This window comes from Rhincodon typus, chromosome 5 (genome assembly GCF_021869965.1).
Source record: "Rhincodon typus isolate 14 chromosome 5, sRhiTyp1.1, whole genome shotgun sequence".
Lineage (NCBI taxonomy): Eukaryota > Metazoa > Chordata > Chondrichthyes > Orectolobiformes > Rhincodontidae > Rhincodon > Rhincodon typus.
In genome coordinates, this window is record NC_063336.1 from 74945530 (window position 1) to 74968228 (window position 22699).

The window sequence follows — 22699 nt, forward strand, 5'->3', positions numbered from 1 at the left end:
TGTTGACAAATGTACAAGCTAAATGTGTTTTAATGACCAACAGAGATTTAGAAATAAATTCACCATTCCTAGTGAAAAACAGACTTTGAGGTGAAATGCAGAGCGAGCCAAGGCTAGCACATTGTAGTATTGATTCACAGATGTAGGAACAGAGATTGTGTTCATTGACGAGATTTAATAAAGTACCATAAGACCATTGGATGTAGGAGCAGAATTAGGCCATTCAGCCTAATCAGTTGATCGTCGCTGATATGTTTCTCGACCCCATTCTCTTGTCGTCTTCCTGTAACCGTTGATCCCCTCACTATTAAATACAGTCAACGACTCGGTTTCCACAGCAATGAGTTCCATAGATTCACCACACTCTGGCTGAAGAAATTCCTCCTCATCTCAGCTGTAAAGGGTCATCCCTTCATTCTGAGACTCTACCCCGGGTCCTAGTCTGTCTTACTAATGGAAACATCTTCTCCAAATCAACTTTTCCAGGCCTTTCAGTATTCTGTAAGTTTCAGTAAGACTCCCACCCCCTCTTCTTTCTGAACTCCATCCAGTACAGAGGGTCCTTAACCACCCCGCATGCTCTTCCTCCCTGGATCATTCTTGTAAACTTCCTCTGGACCCCCTCCAGTTACAGCACATCTTCCTTAGATGCAGGGCCCAAAAGTGCTCAAAATATTTCAAATGTGGCCTGACCAGAGCCTTATACAGCCTTGGTAGTATATCTCTGTTCTTGTATTCTAGCCCTTTTGAAATGAATGTTAATACGGCATTTGCATTCCTAACTGCCAACTGGACCTGAGTGATAACATTAAGAGAATCTCCAGATTTTCTCACCATTTACAGAATAGTCTACGCCTATTTTCTTCCTACCAAAGTGCATATCCTCACACTTTCCCACGTTGTTATCCCACAAGAAGGATCTGCCACTTCTTTGCCTGCACACTTAATCTGTCCAAGTCCATCTGCGGCCTCCCTGCTTCCTCAACATGACTGTGTTGCTTTCACCTATCTTTGTGTCATTTATAAACTTAGCAACAATGACTCTAAAGCTCCTTTGCACAGTTTGTTAATGTACCTGAATAGCTGTTGTCCCAATACTGACCCCTGCAGAAGTTCACTAATCACCAGCTGCCATCCTGAAAAAAACCCTTTATTTCCTTCTGCTAGTCATCCAATGCTCAATCCATGCCAGTACCTTGCCCTTAACACTATGAACTCTTATTTAGCAGCCTTCTGTGTGGCACTTTGTCAAAGGCCTTCTGAAAATCCAAATAGATTGCATCTACTAGCTCTCCATTGTCTAACTATCTTTGTTGTCTCCTTCAAGTTCAAACAATTTGCAAGCATAACCTCTTCTTGAGGCTCAGCCCTATTTTACTGTGCATTTCCAAGTACTCTGCAAACTCATCCTTAATAATGAACTCCAAAGTCTTACCAACAACTGAGATCCGGCTAATTGGGCTAAAGTTTCCTGTCTTTTGCCTTCTTAAATAAGGGTGTTATGTTGATAATTTTCCTAGCCTTTGGGACCTCCCTGATTCAAGTGATTTTGGAAAGAACACTGCCAACTCCTCCACAATCTCCTGACCTATGTCCTTCAGAACTTTGGGGTACAGTCCAACTCATCTGGGTAATTTATCCACCTTTAGACCTTGCAGCTTCTCCAGCACCTTCTTCTTAGTGATGGCCAGTACATTCATTTTTGTCCCTGACTGTTGTAAAGCTCTACTACTGTCTTCCACTGTGAAGACTGATGCAAAGTGCTTATTAAGTTCCTCAGCCATATCTTTATTTCCTATTACAACTTCTTCAGCCACGTTTTCCTGTGGTCCAATGTCCATTCTTGCCTTCTGTTATCTAAAAGAAAACTCTTGCAATCGTATTTTATACTACTAGCTAGCTCACTTTCTTTATTGCTTTTTTAGTTTATCTTTTGCTGGTTTTTAAAGGCTTCCCAATCCTCTGGCTTCATACTAATCTTCTCTACATTTTCAGTTTTTTTTTGTGCTGACCCTGACTTCCCTTGTCAGCAATGGTTGCCTGGACCTTATTTAAACAGATGAAGGAAAGTCTGGAGGTCCAAAGAAACTTGGCAGTCCAAGTACACAGGTTATTAAAATATTGTGAACGGGTACAAAAATAATTCAAGTGTCTAGTGGAACATTGGTCCTCATATCCAGAGGACTAGAGTATAAGGGGCTGGAAATCAGGCTTTAGTAATACAAAGCCCGAGTTGGACCACTGCTGGAGGCACCTTTAAAAGATGTATGACTTTGGAGCACGTTTTAGTAGAAAGATACCTGAACTCCAAAATGGGCAACTTCTTCACAGAGTGGTTTGTATATGGAATGAACTGCCAGAGTAAGTGGTAGATGTAGATGCAGATACAGTTAGAACATTAAAAGACATTTGGACAAGTACATGAATAAGAAAGGTTTAGAAGGATATGGGCCAAATTCAGGCAAATGGGACTAGTTTTGTTTGGGAAACTAGGTCAGCATGGATGAGTTGGGCTGAAGAGTCTGTTTTTGTGCTGTATGACTATGAACTCTACGAATTATGTTACCACCAGAGATTACACGAGTTAGGTTAGCACTCCCTGGAATTTAGACAATTAACAGGGAATTTAGACAATTAACAGGTAATTTGACTAAAAGTTTTTAAAGATATTAATGGAACAAATTGGGTTGCTACAGGCAAAAGTATTTCTACTGTTTAGGGAGTCTTAGAGTGTGAATTTAAAAATTAGAGGCACACCTTTTCAGGATTAAAATGAAGAATCATTTTGAATGGCAGATAATGTAAGATCAGTTGTGTAATTTAAATCTGAGATTATTGGCATTTCAAGCTAAACTATTAAGGATTATGGGGAAAGGTGGGCATTTGAGGTTAGGTGACAGATCAGCTGTGATCGCATTGAATTGTGGAACAGGTCTGAAGCTGCATGGTTCGTTCTAGTTCCTGTCTCCTGCAGTGCTCTAAAAGTGCCATCATCACGCACTGTATATACTGACTTCGAGTGACAACAATTCGCTAGGACCAGAAGATTTCCTCTTAGTTGAACATTAAGCACTAAGAATGAGGGTTAGGATTAAGATGTACCCCGTTTGAAGAGTAGAGTGAGTGTTTGTCACTGAAACTAAATTTTCTTTGTTACAGAATTGGAAAGTTGCTGCTTCTATGGGTGATATCTGCTATCACACTATTGTCTCACATCTACTATCGCTTGCTTGCAACTGCGACAACCACATTCACCTCGGGCAACCCCTCTCTCTGCTGCCCTCCGCTTTGCCTCTTGTAGAAATTTCTAACTTTTCAGCTGTAATCAAATAGCTGAAATACTCATCTTTCTGGATGTTACTTTATACTGTTATTTTTGTTCTTGCAATTTCAAGTACCTCTTCTGATGATCTAATGTTCTATATACAGAACTTTAAGCGTATGCTTAACATGTATATTTCAAAGGCTGCTATTTTATTCCACAGATCTCTACTTATTATTTCGGTTTCGGAGGTGGTCAGGAAACTGGATATAAATGTGGCATCTTAGGAGTTTTTTTTCTTGTTGCCAACTTGACTTTTCTTGTCATTATCACATCATTCATGTTCACATTATTTCTGACAGTTGAGACAGTGTGACATTTTTTAACCTCTAAACAAAGAATTTTGTTCAATTTTTCCCCAATACAGGGTATAAGGATGTAGATTTATTAGAGCAGTATTTCAGAGCACAGATTTTAATGGGCAGTGGCGAAGAGATGCACGTGCGAGTTGAGTGCCTTGACTCGGGCCACTGTTCTTAAAATTATATCTTTCTTTCCCTTTTCAAACTATATCCTTATCAAGAGGAATGTCCTGGTCTTGGGTATTTGGGTGAAGAGTGGTAGTTCGTAATAAATGAACAACTAAGATTTTAACAGATTGCTTAAACTTGTAACTATCTAAATGTTAACTCTGAAAGATAAAAGGGTACTGGGGAACCGCAGCCCCTACTTTGTAAGTTTCTGAATATTTCCTCACAAATACTGGTATTTGCTCTTGCAAACACGAATTATAAATTGATACTATTATTCATAACAATGTCACAGAAATCTCTGAGCATCTTGCTTCAATAGGAGTTGCAAAAGAATTCTCCCGGAATAATCCTCAAGTTCGAGGGGATCCTCTGTTCAAGTTTCATTGTGTTCTGCATTACCTAACCAGTCTTTTATACCTATTTTTCACAAGAATGCATACATGTTGACATTGCCTTACTCGAGTCCCTGCAATGGCTTCAGTTTTTCCGTGAATCAGTGCTTACACATGCTCGTAATTGAGCTGTTCCTATCACAGAGCCATTCAATTGAGGCAGTTAGATGGTTCTTTTCCTTACATGAGACTTTCCTTTATTGGTCCTTGGCCCAGTTGAGTTGTTGGAGAAGGACCTTAAGCCCCATCACCTGGAAATTCTTCAAAATGGCCATAGCTCCAGCAAACTCACTCATCCAACTGCTAGGTAGCACACTCCTGCTTATTCAGATGAAGGTACAAATATTTGGCCTGGACCTTGGAGAAAGCTCTGGAAGCCTCCATACCTGTGAAGGGGATTGTGTCCCATTTACATGAGTATCTATTCTGTTTGCCATTCTTTTGCGTTAAGCACTGCCCATCCTTAGCAATATCATCGTTATCTAGATGAGAGAGGTAAAATTGTAGGCCATCATTTTGATTGGACAAATCGTGATCAGAAACAGAAATAACATTGTGAAGGGGAAAAAACAGACTTAACATTTTGAGTACGGTAACCCTTCCTCAGAACTGATGGTGGCTGGAAAAACGTCAGTTTATATGCAAAAAAAGGGAGGGGATGGGGTAGGGAGTAAACGATAGGATAGACCCTAAAGAGAGAAGAGCAGTCGGACAGACAGAGTTGATAACGATCAGGCTGGGACGGTGTATAGTTGTTAATGGGGACTAATAGTGACTAACAACAGGTGGTGTGCAATGGCAGGCTATGTGGTACCAAGGCCTGGTGTGTGGGGTACGGGGCTGGGACATGGGAGAGTTTAGCCTAAAATTATTGTACTTGATATTGAGTCCGGAGGGCTGCAGTGTCCCCAAGCGGAAAATGAGGTGTTGTTCTTCAAGCTTGCTTTGAGCTTCACTGGAACACTGCAGCAAGCCAAAGACAGATGTTGGCCAGGGAATAAGGTGGTGCATTAAAGTGGCAGGCAGAATGTAAATGTTCCGCAAAGCGGTCACCCAGTTTACGCTTCGTTTCCCCAATGTAGAGGAGATCACATTGTGAGCAGTGAATGCAGTAGACTAGGTTCTGGGAAGTGCAAATGAAGTGTTGCTTCACCTGGAAGGTATGTTTGGGCCCTTGGACACTGGGGATGGAGGAGGTAAATGGGCAGGTGCTTCACCTTTGCTGGATACAGGGGAAGGTGCCGTAGGGCTGTGGGGGACTGTTGGCGGTGAAGGAAGTGTGGACAAGGGTGTCCGGGAGGGACCGGTCCCTGCGGAAGGTGGACAAGGTGGGGGGAGGGGAATATGTGTCTGGTGGTGGCATCTTGCTGGAGTGGTGGAAATGGCATCTGAAGATCTTCTGGATGTGCATGCTGGTGGGATGGTAGGTAAGGACAAGAGGAACCCTATCGCTGTAGCGGGAAGGAGTGAGGGCAGAAGTGCGAGAGATGGGTCAGAACTAGTTGAGGGCTCTGTTGACAACAGAGCTGGGGAATCCTTGGTTGAGGAAGAAGGTGGACATTTTGGAGGCCCCCTTGCCGAAGTTGGCCTCATCTGAACATATACAATGGAGACGGAGGAAGTGAGAGAATGGGATGGAATCTTTACAGGAAGCAGAGTGCGAGGATGTATAGTTCAGGTAGCTGTGGGAGTCAGTGGGTTTGTAGTGGATATTAATGACCAGTCTATCCCCAGAAATGGAAACAGATGTCAAGAAAGGGAAGGGAGGAGTCGGGGATAGACCAGGTGAAAATGAGGGCAGGGTGGAAATTGGAGGCGAAATTGATGAAGTTTTCCAATTCCAGATGAAAGACGGCAGTAACACTGATGATATCATTGAGGTATCGGAGAAAGAGTTGTGGAAGGGGGCCAGAATAGGACTGGAACAAGGAATGATAACGTACCCCATGGGGAGACAGGCATAACTAGGGCCAAGCGGGTACCTGTTGTTAGTCACTAATAGTCCCCATTAACACCTATTAACCCTCCCACCCTGATAGTTATCAACTCTTTGTCAACGGCTCTTCTCTCTTTTTAGGCTGTATCCTATCATTCACTCCCTACCCCATTCCTCTTCCCTTTTTTTTTCTGCATATAAATTGACGTTTTCCCAGCCATAATCAGTTCTGAGGAAGGGTCACCAGACCTGAAACGTTAACTCTGTTTTACCCTTCACAGATGCTCCCTGACCTGCTGAGCTTTCCCAGCAACTTTTATTTTTGTTCCTGGTTTGCAGCATCCGCAGTTCTTTTGGTTTTTATGCATCTCATTACCTTTTCATCTGCCTGCAAAAGAAGATCATTCTGATTGTTTGCTTTCCTAGGGTGAGCCAGGAGCAGTGGGACCTCGTGGAGCTCCTGTAAGTCCAAATGTTTACAATTACAAAATAACTTGATTGTAAAATGTTAACGTTCTGCAAAAAATTATTGGAAGTGTAAAATAACATTGTGTATTTAACTGCAGAATAATCATTTTGGCAAGATCTCAATGAAACGACTTGAATTTATATCACAACTTCAGTTTGATAAAATGGTCTCATTGCTGTTATAAGGCACTTGGGGAAGACGAGGATGGCAAAGGATGATGCAGTAGGTAACCTTGACCATTGACTGAAGTGGACGGAAAGCGAATAAAGGTCATACTGAAGACTTAGTTATTTATTAAGGAGGTTTAGAAAATGGGGGAGAGATACAAATAAGTGGATAGGTTTAGGAAGAAAATTCCAGAACATTGGATCAACATGATTGGATGAGGGAAGGAAGTTGTACATGGGTCAGAGTTCAACTGGCATGTCTAGTTTGAAGAGGATATGGAGACATGGTGTAGAGGGACTAAGGAAGGAATGATGGATAAGAACAAGGAATTTGAAGACAACACAATTGGAATACGTCCCTAGTGAAGACAGAGGGGACTGAGACACTGTGGATTGTGAAGTTTAGAACAATTGAAGCTTGCATAGATAGAGCAGAAGTCAAGATGCTGGAGAAAAAGCACTTAGAAGGTCAAACTGGGCATAATGAGAATGTGAGTGGCGATTTCAGCAGTGAGGCAGGGCTGAAGATCAGTTATAATGACAGACTGAACGTATGATTCACAGTTCAGATCATGGTGAATGACAACTATTTGGTTTATTGCTATTTGATGTTTCACTATTTGTTTCACTTATGTAAGGAACCAGAGAGAGGATGAAGTTTCAGCCTCTTTTCATCATTCAACAGATTCAGACTTGTTAATATTTTGGTGGAAGATGTGATAATGCATGGGCAATTTGATAGTACTAATGGAGGGCATAGGTGAGGATGCAGAATGGGGCTAAGGCTAACTGTGGTGGCAGAAAATGAAAGTTTGTGTTACTGATGTGCGTATGAAAGCTGGAGACCTCTTGCTTATCGATAACATCAACAAGAGAAACATACTCTTATAATACTGTTATGATACTGCAGGGGATCGAGGATAAAGCTATGGTGCATGGATAATGTGGATGGAAGAGGGAATCTGCTTCAGCCAGTATGATACCTGTACATAATGAGCAGGACTGGAGTTCACAAGGAGCAGTCACTCATAGCTGGATGAACAGTCTGGAGTGGTGGAGCTAGCATCATTGAATATTTGTAAGGCTGAGTTAGAATCTTGACTAACAAGGGAATCAAATATTATCAAGGTAGGCAGAAGGTAGACCCCAGTCAGATCAACCATTTTCTGATTGGATGGTGGAGCAGACTTGAGGTGCTGAATTACGTGTGTATGGGCCATCAGATTTCCAAAACCACGGACAAGTCAAAGGTGAAATCATGTATATTAGGCATGCTCAAACACCATGTTGTTGTTGGTGATATCAAAGATCAGCTTGTGATTTGAGCTGGGTGCTGTGGAGATGGTGAAAGCCATGACTAAAATGTTTTGTACACAAAGTGACCATTTAATTTATGTAGAGTGTTGCTAATTCGAAGGTCTTGGAGAGGAAGGTTAGGAATGGGTTTGAAGTTGAATAGAATGGAGGTATATTGTAAAACACTAACTTGTTTGCCAGTTCCACTATGCTTTGACTTCAGTGCCCAGAAATAGCAAAATCAGTTCCTTCACTTAAAAAAAAAAAGTCAATTTTAAGTAAAAATTGTTCCATTGAAATGTCTGCTGTTCTTTGTTTGTAGGGTGAAGGTGTACCAGGACTACCAGTAAGTAGTACAACTGTTCAATGGATTTGGCAATTATTGGTTAATTATTGAAATGTGAGCAGATTTTCATTGTGTTGTAACAAAATTGTCTTTTACTGGGGCTTTTTTCTTTATCATGTAAATATGGATGGTTACTTTCACCTTGTTTGCCTTTCAAATCTCCCTGTACTGTGCATAATCTCGCTGCTAGTCCCTGGTAATATTGTCTGGACATTATACCTTTCCACAATGTTGTAAATGAAACAATATCAAACTCATTCTCATTATCACAACTTCGTGTATTATCATGAGAGGATAGAACTTAAGAGCTGGGATATAAAGAAAAGCCTGTAAGAAACTTTTGAAGTTTTGAGTGCTGCACTCAGTATAGGAAGGAGATGGTTGCTTTAAAAATGCCTATTCACTGGAATGCTGCTGGTAGGTGGAATAGCAAATATGAAGAAAGGTTTGGAAAGATTGTGGTATGTGGATTTGGGATAATGTGACTGTCCTGTCTGAACATCTCTGTGGATGGGGACCATCAAGAATATGACCATGTTCATCAGCTGTGAAGCTTAGCATGATCGATAGCATGAGGGCTGATAGATACAGAATTATATCTAAGGTGTTTGGCATACAAGACAGGAGGTACATATTTAAACAGAGTTATGAGGTCCTGAAATTTATTTCGAGTTAATGGGTGAGGTGATAACTGGGGGCTGTATTTTGACCTTTAAAATCATGGATGGTTTTAGGTTGGGTTAGCTGGGGAAGCTGGAGTGTTGGGAGTTAAAATCTTCAAAACCTGTGTCGAGCCTGCCTTCCATCAGCCCATTTGTTAACTATAAATGAAGATGAAAGGTAGGCAGGCTGGAAATTTAAATGTAAGAATCAGTCAGTGAATCTTATCAGTACAGTCAGTAACAAAACTATAATGACAATTGGCCATGCTTCCCCGGGAATGCAAGCAACTTTAGCGAGTTGAGGAATGGTAGAGTCAGGAGGTAAAAGTCTTTCTATCTATCTCCTGGCTCCAGGTGTTCATCTAAGCAATCTTCATGATTGGGGCCCTCTGACGCCTCTAAGATTTCACCATTAGCCTCCGATACCCTTCACCAGGTCTCAGGACCATATGCCCCTCCTGCCCAATCTACAGGACTTCACCATCCTCCACTCAGTCTTTCAGGTTCAACAGCACTTAACAGACCCTATCCTCCACATTGTGCTGCCCAACCTCAGTGTTCTGGACTGTTAGGAGAGCTAGTTTATGGAAAGGGATGAATCTCTAGGATTTTTTTATTGCTCTGGAGGGTAAATGTTGGGATGGGCTGCTCTGGCTGGATGGCCTGCTTCCGTGGCTTAATCTGCAATATCAATTCTGAGCTCCAGTGAGCTGGATCATAAAACCTTCTCCTCACTGTATAATTCATGTTGGTCAAGTCCTTCCTTGCTTGGTGTCTTGCTTTCCTGATCAGAGATTGGCAGCAGGCTGCAGTCCTGCAGGGACGCCATAACGTGCTCATGAGAGCTCTCTTCCTGTTTGAGCCTTGGTATGAAGTTTCTGCAGATGATTTAAACTGAACCCAACCCTGGTTTCTATCCACTGTACTTTCCATCAAGAATGACAGGATAATGGGAATCCTGACTAATATTCCACCTCCTCCCACCAACCTACAAAACCCATTTTTGGTTAGAGACCCAGCAGAAAGCAATCCCAGGTTGCTCCTTGTCTATATTCACTCAGTCCTGTGAGTGCATTTACTTCACTGGGGCACTTTAATATGACTTCTACAGTGACAAAGTTGGATCTCAGTAGGCCCCTTATGTTAGTAAAGATGTACTGGCAATGAAGGCAGTTCAGAGAAGATTAACTAGGCCAATATCTGGTATGGAGGGACTATCTTAGGAGGAGAGGTTGAGTACGTTGGGTCTCTACTTGTTAGGAAATAGAAGAATGAGCAATGACCTTATTGAAACATACAAGATTCTTAGAGGACTTGACATGGTAAATGTAGTAAGGTCGTTTCTCCTTGTGGGAGAGTCTGTGATCAATAAGGAGGATAGCCTTAGGGCTATAAGAGGATATAGATGAGCTTGTCTGATGAACTAGTGGCAAGTGGAATTCAATCTGGATAAACGTGAGGTGATACACTTTAGCAGGACAAACAAGGCAGGGAACTATATGATGAATGGTAGCACCTTGGGAAGCACTAAGGATCAGAGGGACCTTAGAGTGTCCCTTGAGGTATCAGGACAAGTGGATAAAGTGGTTAAAAAGACTTGTGCTCTATTTGCCTTTATTAATTGAGGCGTAGAACTTAAGAGCAGGGAGGTTATGTTGGAACTGTATAAAATGTTGGTTAGGACACAGGTAGAGTATTATGTGCAGTTCTAGAATCCACATTATGGGAGGGATGTGATAGGAGAGGGTGCAAAGATTTACTAGGATGTTGCCTGGGCTGGAGAGGTTCTGTTATGAGGAAAGATTGGAGTTGTTTTCCTTACATCAGACACGATTGAGAGATATAAAATTATGAGGGAAAAGATTGGGTAGTCAGGAAGGAACTTTTCCTTTTTGATGGAGGGATTAAGAGTGAAAGGTAAAGAGCAGAAGGTTTAGAGGAGATATGAGGAAAACCTTGTTACTCAGAGGGAGATGGGAATCTGGAACTCACTGTCTGTAAAAATGGTAGAGGTAGAATCCCTCAGAGCATTTAATAAATATTTAGATGTACACTTGCGATGCCAAGACATACAAGGCTATGGGCCAATTATTGTAAAATGGGACGAGAAAAGTTTTCAATTACTACAGATGAAGTGAGCCAAAGGGCCTTGTCCTGTGCTGTAAGTCTTTATGACTCAATGACTGTAGTAATGGGTTACCCATTTAAAGACAGCGATGAGGAGAAATTTCTTCTCACATGCTAGTGAATCATGGAATTCCTTACTTCAGAGAGCTGTTGAGGTTAAGTCATTGGGTATATTCAAAGTTTGGGGGAAGACCATATTTGGCCACTGGCTTCAATGAACAGAATGTAGGAATCAGCAAGTCTGTGGTCTGTTGGCTGCAAGGTCCTGCAGTAAATGAGCAAGGGTAGTTTTGCTGTTAATGCCATGTGACCTCACTGCATGAGCTTTGTGTATTTTGACTGGCTTATCCTACCTTACATTCCCCAATAGGCAGAAAGCGTTCTGCTAAATCTGTGTTGCTTTGCTGCAGGGGCCTCCTGGTCCATCTGGACTTCCAGGTGAACTTGGCCGTGTTGGACCTCCCGTAAGTATTCGCCCTTTAATCATTTTTGTCACTTTGTTTTTGCAATTTTACAAATCCTCCCCTGGCTGTTATATTTCAACCAATATGGCAAATCCAGTAGAAACAGAGGGAACGTGATTACTTGTGCATGTGTGAATGTACAAGGTAACTGTTACAGTGAATGAAAGAACTGAGGGGTTGTTGCTAAGTTTGCAGATGACACAGATGGCGGTATAGGTAGTGCTGAGGCTGCAGAAGGACTTGGACAGATTAGGAGAAAATGCAAAGAAGTGGCAGATGGAATACAATGTGAGCAAGTACGTGGTTATACATTTTTGGTAGGAAGAATAGAAGCATAGACTCTAAGGTTTGAGTAGATTTGTAGCTTGGGTTGTGGGCGTTGAGGTTGGTTGGCTCGCCGAGCTGGTTTGTTGTTCTGCAGACGTTTTGTTACCATGCTGGGTAACATCATCATACACTGCAAACCAGCTCAGCGAGCCAACAGAAGCATGGACTATTTTCTAAATGAGGAAAGTCTTTGGGAATCTGAAGCACAAAGGGATTTATGAGTCCTAGTCCAGTATTCTCTTAAGGTTAACATGAAAGTTCAGTTGGCAGTTAGGAAGTCAAATGGAATATGCACATTCATTTCAAAAGGGCTAGAATATAAGAGCAGAGATTTAATTTTGAGGCTGTACAAGGCTCTGATCAGACCAAATTTGAATAATATGTACAGTTTTGGGCTCCATGTCTAAACCAAGAATGTTTTGACATTGGAGGGGGTCTAGAGGAGCTTTACAACAATGATCCTGGGGATGAATGGCTTGTCATTTGAAGAGCAATTGAGGATGCTGGGTCTGTGCTCATAGAATCCCTACAGTGTGGAAACGGGCCCTTCGGCCCAGCAAGTCCACACCGCCCCTCAGCATCCCACCCAGGCCTATTCCCCTATAACCCATCTAATCTACACATGCCTGATACATTATGGGCAATTTAGCATGGCCAATCCACCTAGCCTGCAAATCTTTGGACTGTGGGAGGAAACCAGAGCACCCAGAGGGAACCCGTGCAGACACGGGGAGAATGTCCACACAGACAGTCACCCGAGGGCGGAATCGAACTTGGGTCCCTGGCACTGAGGCAGAGTGCTATCCACTGAGCCACTGTGCCGTTTGATAGAGTTTAGAAAGATTGGGAGGGGGCATCTGATTGAAACTTACCAAATACTGAGAGGCCAGGATAGAGTTGACTTGAAGATATTTCCACCAGAACCCAAGGCCACGGCCTCGGTGAAGGATGACCATTTAGAACTGAGATGAGAAGGAATTTCTTTAAGCAGAGGGTGGTGAATCTGTGGAACACATTGCCACAGAAAGCTATGGAGTTGAGTCATTGAATGTATTTAAGGCAGAGATAGATAGGGTATTGATGAGGTAAGGAGATCGAGGGTTACAGGGAAAAGGCAGGAGAATGGGGTTGAGAAACACATCAGCCATGATCAAATGGTGGAGCAGATTCGTCGGGTCAAATGACCTAATTATGCTCCTGTACCTTATGGTCTTAACAAGTTAAGTTTTGGAGCCCAAAACTGTACATATTATTCAAATTTGGTCTGATCAGAGCCTTATATAGCCTCAAAATTAGATCTCTGCTCTTATATTCTAGCCCTCTTGAAGTGTTTTTAGTCATAAAATGTGTAAAATGAACTTTCTAAATTCTGGACAAACTATCGTAGGAATATGTAGCCCTGTTGTGAAAGTGATTGGGGTCTTGAGGTCATTGCACCCTGTAACTGTTCTCCTTTGTTGTCAATTACTTTGTTAATTTCCCCAACCCAGAAACAGGGAGATTTCACAATGTGGAGCTGGAGGAACACAGCAGGCCAGGCAGCATCAGAAGAGCAGGAAAGTTGACGTTTTGGGTCGGCACCCTTCAGAAATAGGGGAGTGGGACAGGAGTTCATCTCTCAAACCATTCACAACCCCATCACCTTGGGTGACCTCCGACCCACAGCCTTCATCGTTCCCCAACTCTGCACTGCCTGTTTTTTATCTCCTTCCCAAAATCCACAAACCTGACTGTCCCAGCCGACCCATTGTCTCTGCCTGCTCCTGCCCCACTGAACTTCTCTCCGCTTACCTGGACTTTTTTTTTTTTGTTTTTCTTCATTCCCCCGCTCCCCAACCTACCTCCCCGGTCCAGATCGGAGGTTCCCTCCCCCTCCCCCATTTCTGAAGAAGGGTCCCGACCTGAAACATCAACTTTCCTGCTGCCTGGCCTGCTGTGTTCCTTCAGCTCCACCCTGTGTTATCTCTGACTCCAGCATCAGCAGTTCTTACTACCTCTGAACAAGGGAGATTGTGGTTTTTCCTTTGCTGTACATAGTTAAGATATTATGATAGCATGACTGCCTCTAGCACTTCACATTACCCATTGTCTCCAAATTTCTAACTGTTCATGGCCATTTACAATTGCCCAATCTTCATTTTTGTCCATTGCTGAAGCCTATTTTGATCAGTTCACGCAATGTAGGTGATGCTGAGGAGGCCACCTTTGTTACCCATCCTTAGCTACCATTGACAATGGAGTGAAGTATGGAACTACTGCATACCTTGTCCTGATTGAGTTACACTGTGTGGTTATCCACAGTAGAGCAGCAGTGGGGAAGGACCAAGCCAGAATGTAGTATGAATTGCAGGTAACGTTGCACACAATAATATCCCCTTCTCTTCACTATACTTGTTTCATTGGCTTCTGCCTCTTCCTCCTTTGTACAGCCAGCTGTAATTCCACTATTCCTTGGCTGCATACATCAGCAAGGGGCTGTTGCTTTTTGTGTGTGTATGTATCTGTGTGCAGTAGCTGCCCAACGTGGTCATACACAGCTGGCAAGATGGACTGCAGCCAAATGAGGGCAACATTTTTTAGTGGCCAACCTCCTGGATATAGACATCTCTCATGTATGCTCCACCTGCTTATCTGTAGCAGGTGGGAATGGACTTAAGTGAACTCTGGGGATCCCACGTTGCCATGCATCATGACAAAAGGAAGGCAGACTTTGAGATGTTGACACACATCATCGGCTTCAGCCCAGAAGGGCCCTGATTCATAAAGATCTAGCTAGAGTCATGCTCACCCTCACTGGCAATACCACCCCCCCTTCCCACAGTACTTTCCCATGTAACCACAAAAAATGCAATGTTTGCCCCTTCACTTCCTGCCTGGTCACTATCCACTGGCCTAAACAGTCTTTCCAGGTGAAGTAGCATTTCCCCTGTACCTCCTGGTCGATTGTATTTGCTGCACCCAATGTGGCCTACTCTACATTGGAGAAACCAAACGCAGACTGGGTGACCGCTTTGTAGAAACACCACCTGTGCGCAAGCATGACCCTGGCCTTCCTGTAGCCGGTCATTTTAACACAGCATCCTGCTCTCATGACCACTTGCCTGTCCTTGACATGCTGGAATGCTCCAGAAAATCAGAGCAAACTGGAGGAACAACCTCTCATCTTCCGACTAGGCACTTTACAACCTTCTGGACTGAATACTGAGTTCAACACTTTCAAACATTGAACTCACTGCCATTTCTTCCCTTTATTTTAGCTTATTACATTCTCTGTCACCATATCCTCTCCCCTTTCCCCATTTCAGTGGGACCATCTGTTTTTCCAGTTTAGCTGTTAGACACACCATTGTTCTGCCATTCTCACATTTTAATCACTGTAATCTGCACTCTCAACACCCTTACTCCCCAGCACTCCACAACCCCACCATTGCATAAATGCTGCCCCCTCCACACTTCACATCAGCTCTGAAGAGTCATCTAGTCCAAAATTTTAGCTTGCTGTCTCCACGGATGCTGCCTGACATGGTGATTTCCAGCACTTTTTGTTTTCACTGGCAGCTCTGAGGATGTAGTTCTGGTTATAGCTGATGGCAGATTTCAATGAAGCTGCATACATTAGCAAGAGGTGGGATTCCTGATGGGTTTTAGATTCTCTGGCTGATGACGCCTCTATCATTCCCTAATTTCACTCTGGAATACCCCAAGCACCGAGATTGTAAATAGTTTCCTGCAGTTTGCCATCCTTTTTTCACTGGCCAATGGATGGGATTTTTCTGTAGGTCCTGATTTAATGTGACAGATAATTCTGTAATGACATAGAACATAGAACACAGCACAGTACAGGCCCTTCGGCCCATGATGTTGTGCTGAACTTTTACCCTAAACCTAAGGTCTATCTAACCTCCACCTCTACCTTATACTATCATCCATATGCCTATCTAATGGCTGCTTAAATGCCCCTAATGAGGCCGACTCCGCTACCCTCTCCGGCAATGCATTCCATGCCCCTACCGCTCTGAGTAAAGAACCTACCTCTGACACGTCTCCTATATCTACCTCCACTCACTTTAAAACTATGCCCCCTCGTAATAGCTACTTCCACCCTAAGAAAAAGTCTCTGGCTGTCCACTCTATCTATACCACTGATCATTTTGTACACCTCTATCAAGTCACCTCTCATCCTTCGTTGTTCTAAAGAGAAAAGCCCTAGCGCTCTCAACCTTTCCTTGTAAGACCTTCCCTCCATTCCAGGCAACATCCTGGTAAATCTCCTCTGCTCCTTTTCCAACGCTTCCACATCTTTCCTGTAATGAGGCGACCAGAACTGGACACAATACTCCAGATGTGGCCGAACCAGGGTTTTGTACAGCTTGAGCATAACTTCACAGCTCTTGAACTCAATCTCTCTATTAATGAAAGCTAACACACCATATGCCTTCTTAACAACTGTATCCACTTGGGTGGCAGCTTTCAGGGAACTGTGGACATGAGCCCAAGATCTGTCTGCTCCTCCACACTGCCAAGAATCTTTCCGTTGACCTGCAGTTTATTTTCAATCCCAGGGTGACCGAGGACCTCCAGGACTACCTGGGCCACCAGGCCCACCTGGACCCAAGGTGAGTAACTCATCATTTTCACCAAATATCCATTTCTATGTATTAACTGGTGACTGTTTGTGTTCCAGTTTGATAACAAGTTAGTGCCAACTATTAACATCTAAATCTAAAGAATAGATAACCCAGTGAACCACAGTAACTCAATTGTGCATTATTTAGAATATTTAGGATTTGTTTCATCTGGAATGAGCAGCCATGGAGACTGTATGGATTTATAGATGGCCAAAATATAGATATGGATGAATGATCAACATCTTTTCTTCACCAGCACTCTACACCCCGGCACTGCCACGCACCACTCCCTCAACTATAGCATAAATGCTGTCCCCTCCGCACTTCACTTCAGCTCTGATGAAGAATCATCTAGAGTCAAAATGTTAGCTTGCTCTCTCTCCATGGATGCTGAGTGACCAACTGTGATCTGCAGCATTTGTTGTTTTCAGTACAGATTCCACCATCTGCGGTAATTTGCTCCTGTATAGATATTGATCAGTTTATTGACGGCTCAGATTTTGAAATCAATGAGGGCAATTGCTGATGATGTCAGGCCGAACTATCAGGTTCCCTAATGTGTTTTGGGGTGTGGGTGAGAATTTCAGCTCTGAGGAAGGAGGACCCCTTCCAACCATGACCCTGCAGTCTTTTCTAGTGCAGGTGGAAAAAAGTGGCCATATGGTGCAGTGACCAGAATCCATGCCTACACAATCTGACAAAACCAAACTTCTTCAGTATCTGTCACCTTTAAAAAGCCAATGAAACAAGAGATTAAATTAGATTGATTTGAACAAAATCATCAAGTTCTATCTTTTCTTTGAAACGGTGATATATTTTTGATCAGACCCATTTTAATAGATGCCAAATTAATTCATTTTAGGAAGATAGGTAAGTCATTTTAAAAAGTGATATGTATTGTGACATTCAAAATGCTCTGATCAACTGTGTTAAAAATAATTGACCTACAAATATTTCAAGTTAGATAAATATTTTTAAAAAACAGTTTGAATCAACTCTTTTTAAAAAAAAAAAAAGACTAGAGAATCCTCATTATATCTGTTAAATATTTTTAAAAATCTTGATCAATTTAACTGAGATTTGAAAATCTTCTTCCGTCTCCTGGCCCTTTGAAAATTCTTTCTGGAGCTGGGTACTCATGAAGTATTTGTGAAAAATGACAGGTTCATATTGTTTTGCAATACCAACCCTTGTTAGTCAGAATAATGTGTCATTAATTGGCAGTCAGACCAAATTCATGCTACTGTCAAATTCCTAGTTTTGGGACCGATAACTGCAGAGCTTCTGGAGCACTGAAGAATGGCGACTTCTGGAAGTGCTTGGGCACAGGGGAAGCCTTCAAGTTCCTCTGCCCTGTTTTGATGGTGACTGCTGAGCACTTGCAGTCATTGTTCATGCAAAATCTGGGCCAATAAAAATGAAATTGAGCAATGCTACAAAAAACACATGTTTTTGAAGCTATTTATCTTGCACTTGTTAAGACTATCCACAAGAATACAAATTAAATGAGTAAACCAACATTTTTACTGTACAGTCTTTCATTCCACAGGGCAATGCTTTGATCAATCACAGTCATGGTGATTGCCACGGTGAAGGGTGGCATGGTGGCACAGTGGTTAGCACTGCTGCCTCACAGCGCCAGGGACCCGGGTTCAGTTCCACTTGTGGGTGACTGTCTGTGTGGAGTTTGCACATTCTCCCCGTGTCTGTGTGGGTTTCCTCCAGGTGCTCCAGTTTCCTCCCACAGTCCAAAGATGTGCAAGCTTGGTGGATTGGCCACGCTAAATTGCCCGTAGTGTTCAGGGATGTAAAGATGGGGTGGGTTTGGGTGGGTTCTCTGAGGGTCGGTATGGACTTGTTGGGCCGAAGGTGGTGTAAAAGTTAAACAAAGCCTGGCATTTAACTGTGTAGGGGAAAGCAGTGAGACCATTGGTGGGACTGCTGCAGAAGAGGGGAGATAAAAGAACAGCAAGGCAGTGGTAGGGGATTTAATTTTGAGGCGAACAGATTGGCATTTCTACAGCCATAGAAGAGACTCTAGGATGCTGTTTTGCCACCATGGTGCCAGGGTCAAAAATGTCACTAGCGACAGGGCATTCTGAAGGTGGAGGCTAAACAGACAAACTTTTTTTTACATATTGGTACCAGCGACATAGGTAGAAAAAGTGAGGAGGTCCTGAAAGTAGCATTTAAGGAACTAAAGTAGATTAAAAATCAGGAACCAAAAGATGATGATCTCTAGATTACTTCCAGTGCCTCGTGTGAATTAACATAGGCATAGAAGGTTAGTTCGGATGAATGAGTGGCTGGAGAAATGGTGCAGGAGGGAGTGCCTTAGACTTCTGGGACATTGGGATTATTTTTACGGGCTATGGGACCTATACAAAGTGGACGGGTTGCACGTGAACCAAATTGGGACCAGTATCCTTGTGGCAAGATTTGCTGGTGCAGTTGGGGAGGGTTTAAATTAACTTAGCAGAGTGTTGGCATCCAGAGAGAATACTCAGCAGGGGAAGATGAATGGCCAAAATTACAAGTGACAATGTGTGAATAAGGTAGGCACAGACATTTTAGACCAGTCAAGGCACAAGATAGTTTGACAAGACTGGTATTTATTGTAATGTTAGGAGTCTGACAAACCAGGCAGATGAATTGAGGGCACAAACTGAAACATGGGGGTATGATGTTATTACTGTTATGAAGAGATAGTGGAGAGAGGGGATGGACTGGCAGCTCAATATTCTAGGATGCAGCGTTTTCAGGCGAGATAGGGAGGAAATGTCACAATTTTTCCTCGGGAATCAATTACAGCAGTAAGGAGAGATGACATTTTTAGAAAGCTCCTGACATAAGCTTCTATCCATGTGGATAGAACTTAAAAACAAAAAAGGAGCAATCACATTGCTGGAGTGGACTACAGAACCCCTGACAGTCTGAGAGAAATAGAAGAGCAGATAAATAGGCAAATTTCAAGTAAGTGTAAAAGTCATTGGGTAGTGATAGCAGGGAATTTCAACTTGCCCAACATTAATGGGGTGTTCATAATGTGGGTCCTGGGTCCTAATGAAGGGTCCCAACTCAACGCTGACTTTCCTGCTCCTCTGATACTGACTGATTCCTGACACTGAGCTAATTCCTCCAGCTCCATACTGTATTGACTCTGACTGCAGCATCTGTAGTTCTTGGTATCTCCGTGTTCATAATGTGAATGTTGTGGAGGGAGCAGAATTTTAAAATGCATTCAGGACAGATTTTTAAACCAGTATATAGAAGTCCTGGACTTCATTTTAGTGACAAAGTTGTGCAAGTGGTTGAAGAGTCAGTGATGGAGCATTTTGCAGATAGCGATCATAACTCATATTCAACATTATTATGGAAAAGGACAAAGACAGGCCTGAAATTGATGTTCTCAACTAGGGGAAGGGTGATTTGAATAAGATATAATTTGGTCAGAGTTGACTGGGAGCAGAGACTTTCACATAAATCTGTCTCCGAATAGTGGGTACATTCAAGAAGGAAATATGGAGAATACAGGACAACATATTCCAATAAAGAGATAGGGTGGGATCATCAAATCCAGTTAACCCTCGTTGTTAAGGGATATACAGCATTGGATTAAGAGAAAAAAGGTAAGCTTATGGCAGATACTGAACATGTCCTAAAGGAATATAGAATGTACAAGAGAGAAATCAAAAGGCAGATTAGAAGACGTAAAAGGGGATATGAAAGGATTCTGGCATGTTTTTTAAAAAAAGGAAAATCTTAAGTTGTTCTACAAGTACATTAAAAGGAAAAAGTTAACCAGGGAAAGAGTAGGGCCCATTAAGGGCCACACTGGTAATTTATGCATGGAGCCAGAGGATGTAGGTTGGGTTTTAAATGAATTCTTTGGGTCCGTGTTTACTTGTGAGTGGGATTACATGGGTATGAAAATCAGGGAGAAGGTCTATGGTACGATAAAATAAGTTCGCATAGATAAAGGAGGTTTTGAGTGATCTAGCAGGCTTAAAAGTAAATACATTTCATCTGGCCATAGAGATTTATCTCTGATTGTTGAGTGAGGTAAGGGAGGAAATAATAAGGACACTTGCAGAGTTTTCAATTCCTTTCTGGCCACAGGAGATGCCGGAAGACTGGAGGAAAGCTAATGTCTATCAATATTAAAGAAAGGAGCAAGGGATAAACTAGCACACTACAAGTTGGTCAATTTAACGTGGGTGGTGGGAAACTATTGGAAGCAATTCTGAGGGACAGAATTAATCTATATTTGCAGAGGGAGGGATTAATTAAGAACAGTCAACATGGTTTTGTTAAGGGGAGGTCATGTCTGGCCAACTTGATTGAATTTTTAGAAGGGGTGACTTTTTAGAAGTGTGTAGATGAGGTCATGCTTTTGGTATAGTCTACTTGGATTTCAGCAAGGCTTTGGATAAACTCCTGCATGGGAGATTGATAGTGAAGTTAAGAGCCCGTGGGATTCAAGGAAATTTGGCAAATTGGATCTACATTTGGCTGAAAGGCATTAGGCAGAAGATGGTGGTTGAAGGATGTTTTTCTGACTGGATGTCTGTGTCCAGTGGTGTCCCACAGGGGTCACTATTGGGCCCCCTAATTTTTTTCTGGTTTTTATATATAAAATTATACCTGAATGTATGGGGTTGTTTAGTAAGGTCACAGACACTACAAAAATGGAGTGGTAAATAGTGGAGAGGAGATAATGGTCTCGTGGTATTATCGCTGGACTGTTAATCCAGAGATCCAGATTCCATTCTGGGGACCCAGGTTTGAATCCTGCTACGGCAGACGGTGGAATTTGAATTCAATAAAAAATATCTGGAATTAAGAATCTAATGATGACCATGAATCGATTGTCAGGAAAAACCCATCTGGTTCACTAATGTCCTTTAGGGAAGGAAAGTGCCATCCTTACCTGGTCTGGTCTACATGTGACTCCAGACCCACAGCAATGTGATTGACTGACTCTAGACTGCCCTCTGGGCAATTAGGAATGGGCAATAAATGCTGCCTAGCCAGCAATGCCCTCATCCCATGAATGAATAAAGAAAATAAAGGATAGTCTTACACTCATCTGTATCCTCTTGCAGTCTATCTGATAGGTTGATCAATGGCAAATGGAATTCAATCCATATAAACATGAGGTGATGCATTTGGACTGGATACATAAGACAAGGGAGTACATGATGAATGATAGTGTTCTTGGAAGCTCTGAGGATCTGAGGGACGCACCTCAGATGTGTGTGTGTATGTACACCAGTCCATTAAGGTATCAGACAGTTGTATAAAGTGGTTAAGAAGACATTAGGTATACTTGCCTTTATTACTTTAGGCATAGATATTAAAAGCAAGAGGTTTATGCTGAACTCTATAAAAAATTGATTAGATCACAGCTAGAGTATTGTGTGCAGTTCTGGAATTCACATTGTAGGAGGGATGTGATAGTACTGGCTAGGGTGCAGAGGAGAGATTTATCAGAATGTTGCCTGGGCTGAAGTGTTTCTGTTATGAAGAGAGGCTGGACAGATTGGAATTATTTTCTTTAGAGCAGAGGATATTGAGAGGCGACCTTATTCAGATGTATAAAATTGAGGGTCATAGCTAGGCTAGACAGGAAGAAACTTTTCCCTTTGGTGGAGCATAGATTTAAGGTAAGGGGCAGAAGGTTTAGGTGAGATGGGAGGAAAAACCTTGTCATCCAGAGTAGTGGGAATCTAGAACTCACTGCCTGTAAAGGTGGTAGAGGCAGAAACCCTCATGACATTTAAGAAGCATTTAGATGTATTCTCGTGATGCCAAGCCATACAGGCCTATGGACAAAGTGCTGGAAAATAGGATTAGAATAATTAGGTGATTGCCTTTTACTGGCCGGACAGGATGGGCTGAAGGACATTTTCTGTGCTTTTGTGTAGATCTCTGACAATTACAGAATCATAATCATCATTAACTGGTATATTATCCATGGCAATGCCTCTACCAATCAATGTCCACTCGCCTATCAATTAGCACTCTTCTCCCATACAGTTTACACATCGATATTCTTGTGAAATGTTCTGATAAGTGCTTATTGAAAAC

At 42.4% G+C, this 22699-nt stretch overlaps 1 protein-coding gene across 1 annotated transcript in view; it reads left to right on the forward strand.

The window, feature by feature from the left end:
* The window catches only part of LOC109914978 (collagen alpha-1(IX) chain-like), a 137475-nt gene that overhangs the window by 16931 nt on the left and 97845 nt on the right, over positions 1–22699 (forward strand). The window contains exons 6-9 of the mRNA XM_048597344.1: positions 6550–6585; positions 8378–8401; positions 11601–11654; positions 16544–16597. Coding sequence (XP_048453301.1) covers positions 6550–6585; positions 8378–8401; positions 11601–11654; positions 16544–16597 — 168 coding nt within the window. The remainder of the gene's footprint in view (positions 1–6549; positions 6586–8377; positions 8402–11600; positions 11655–16543; positions 16598–22699) is intronic.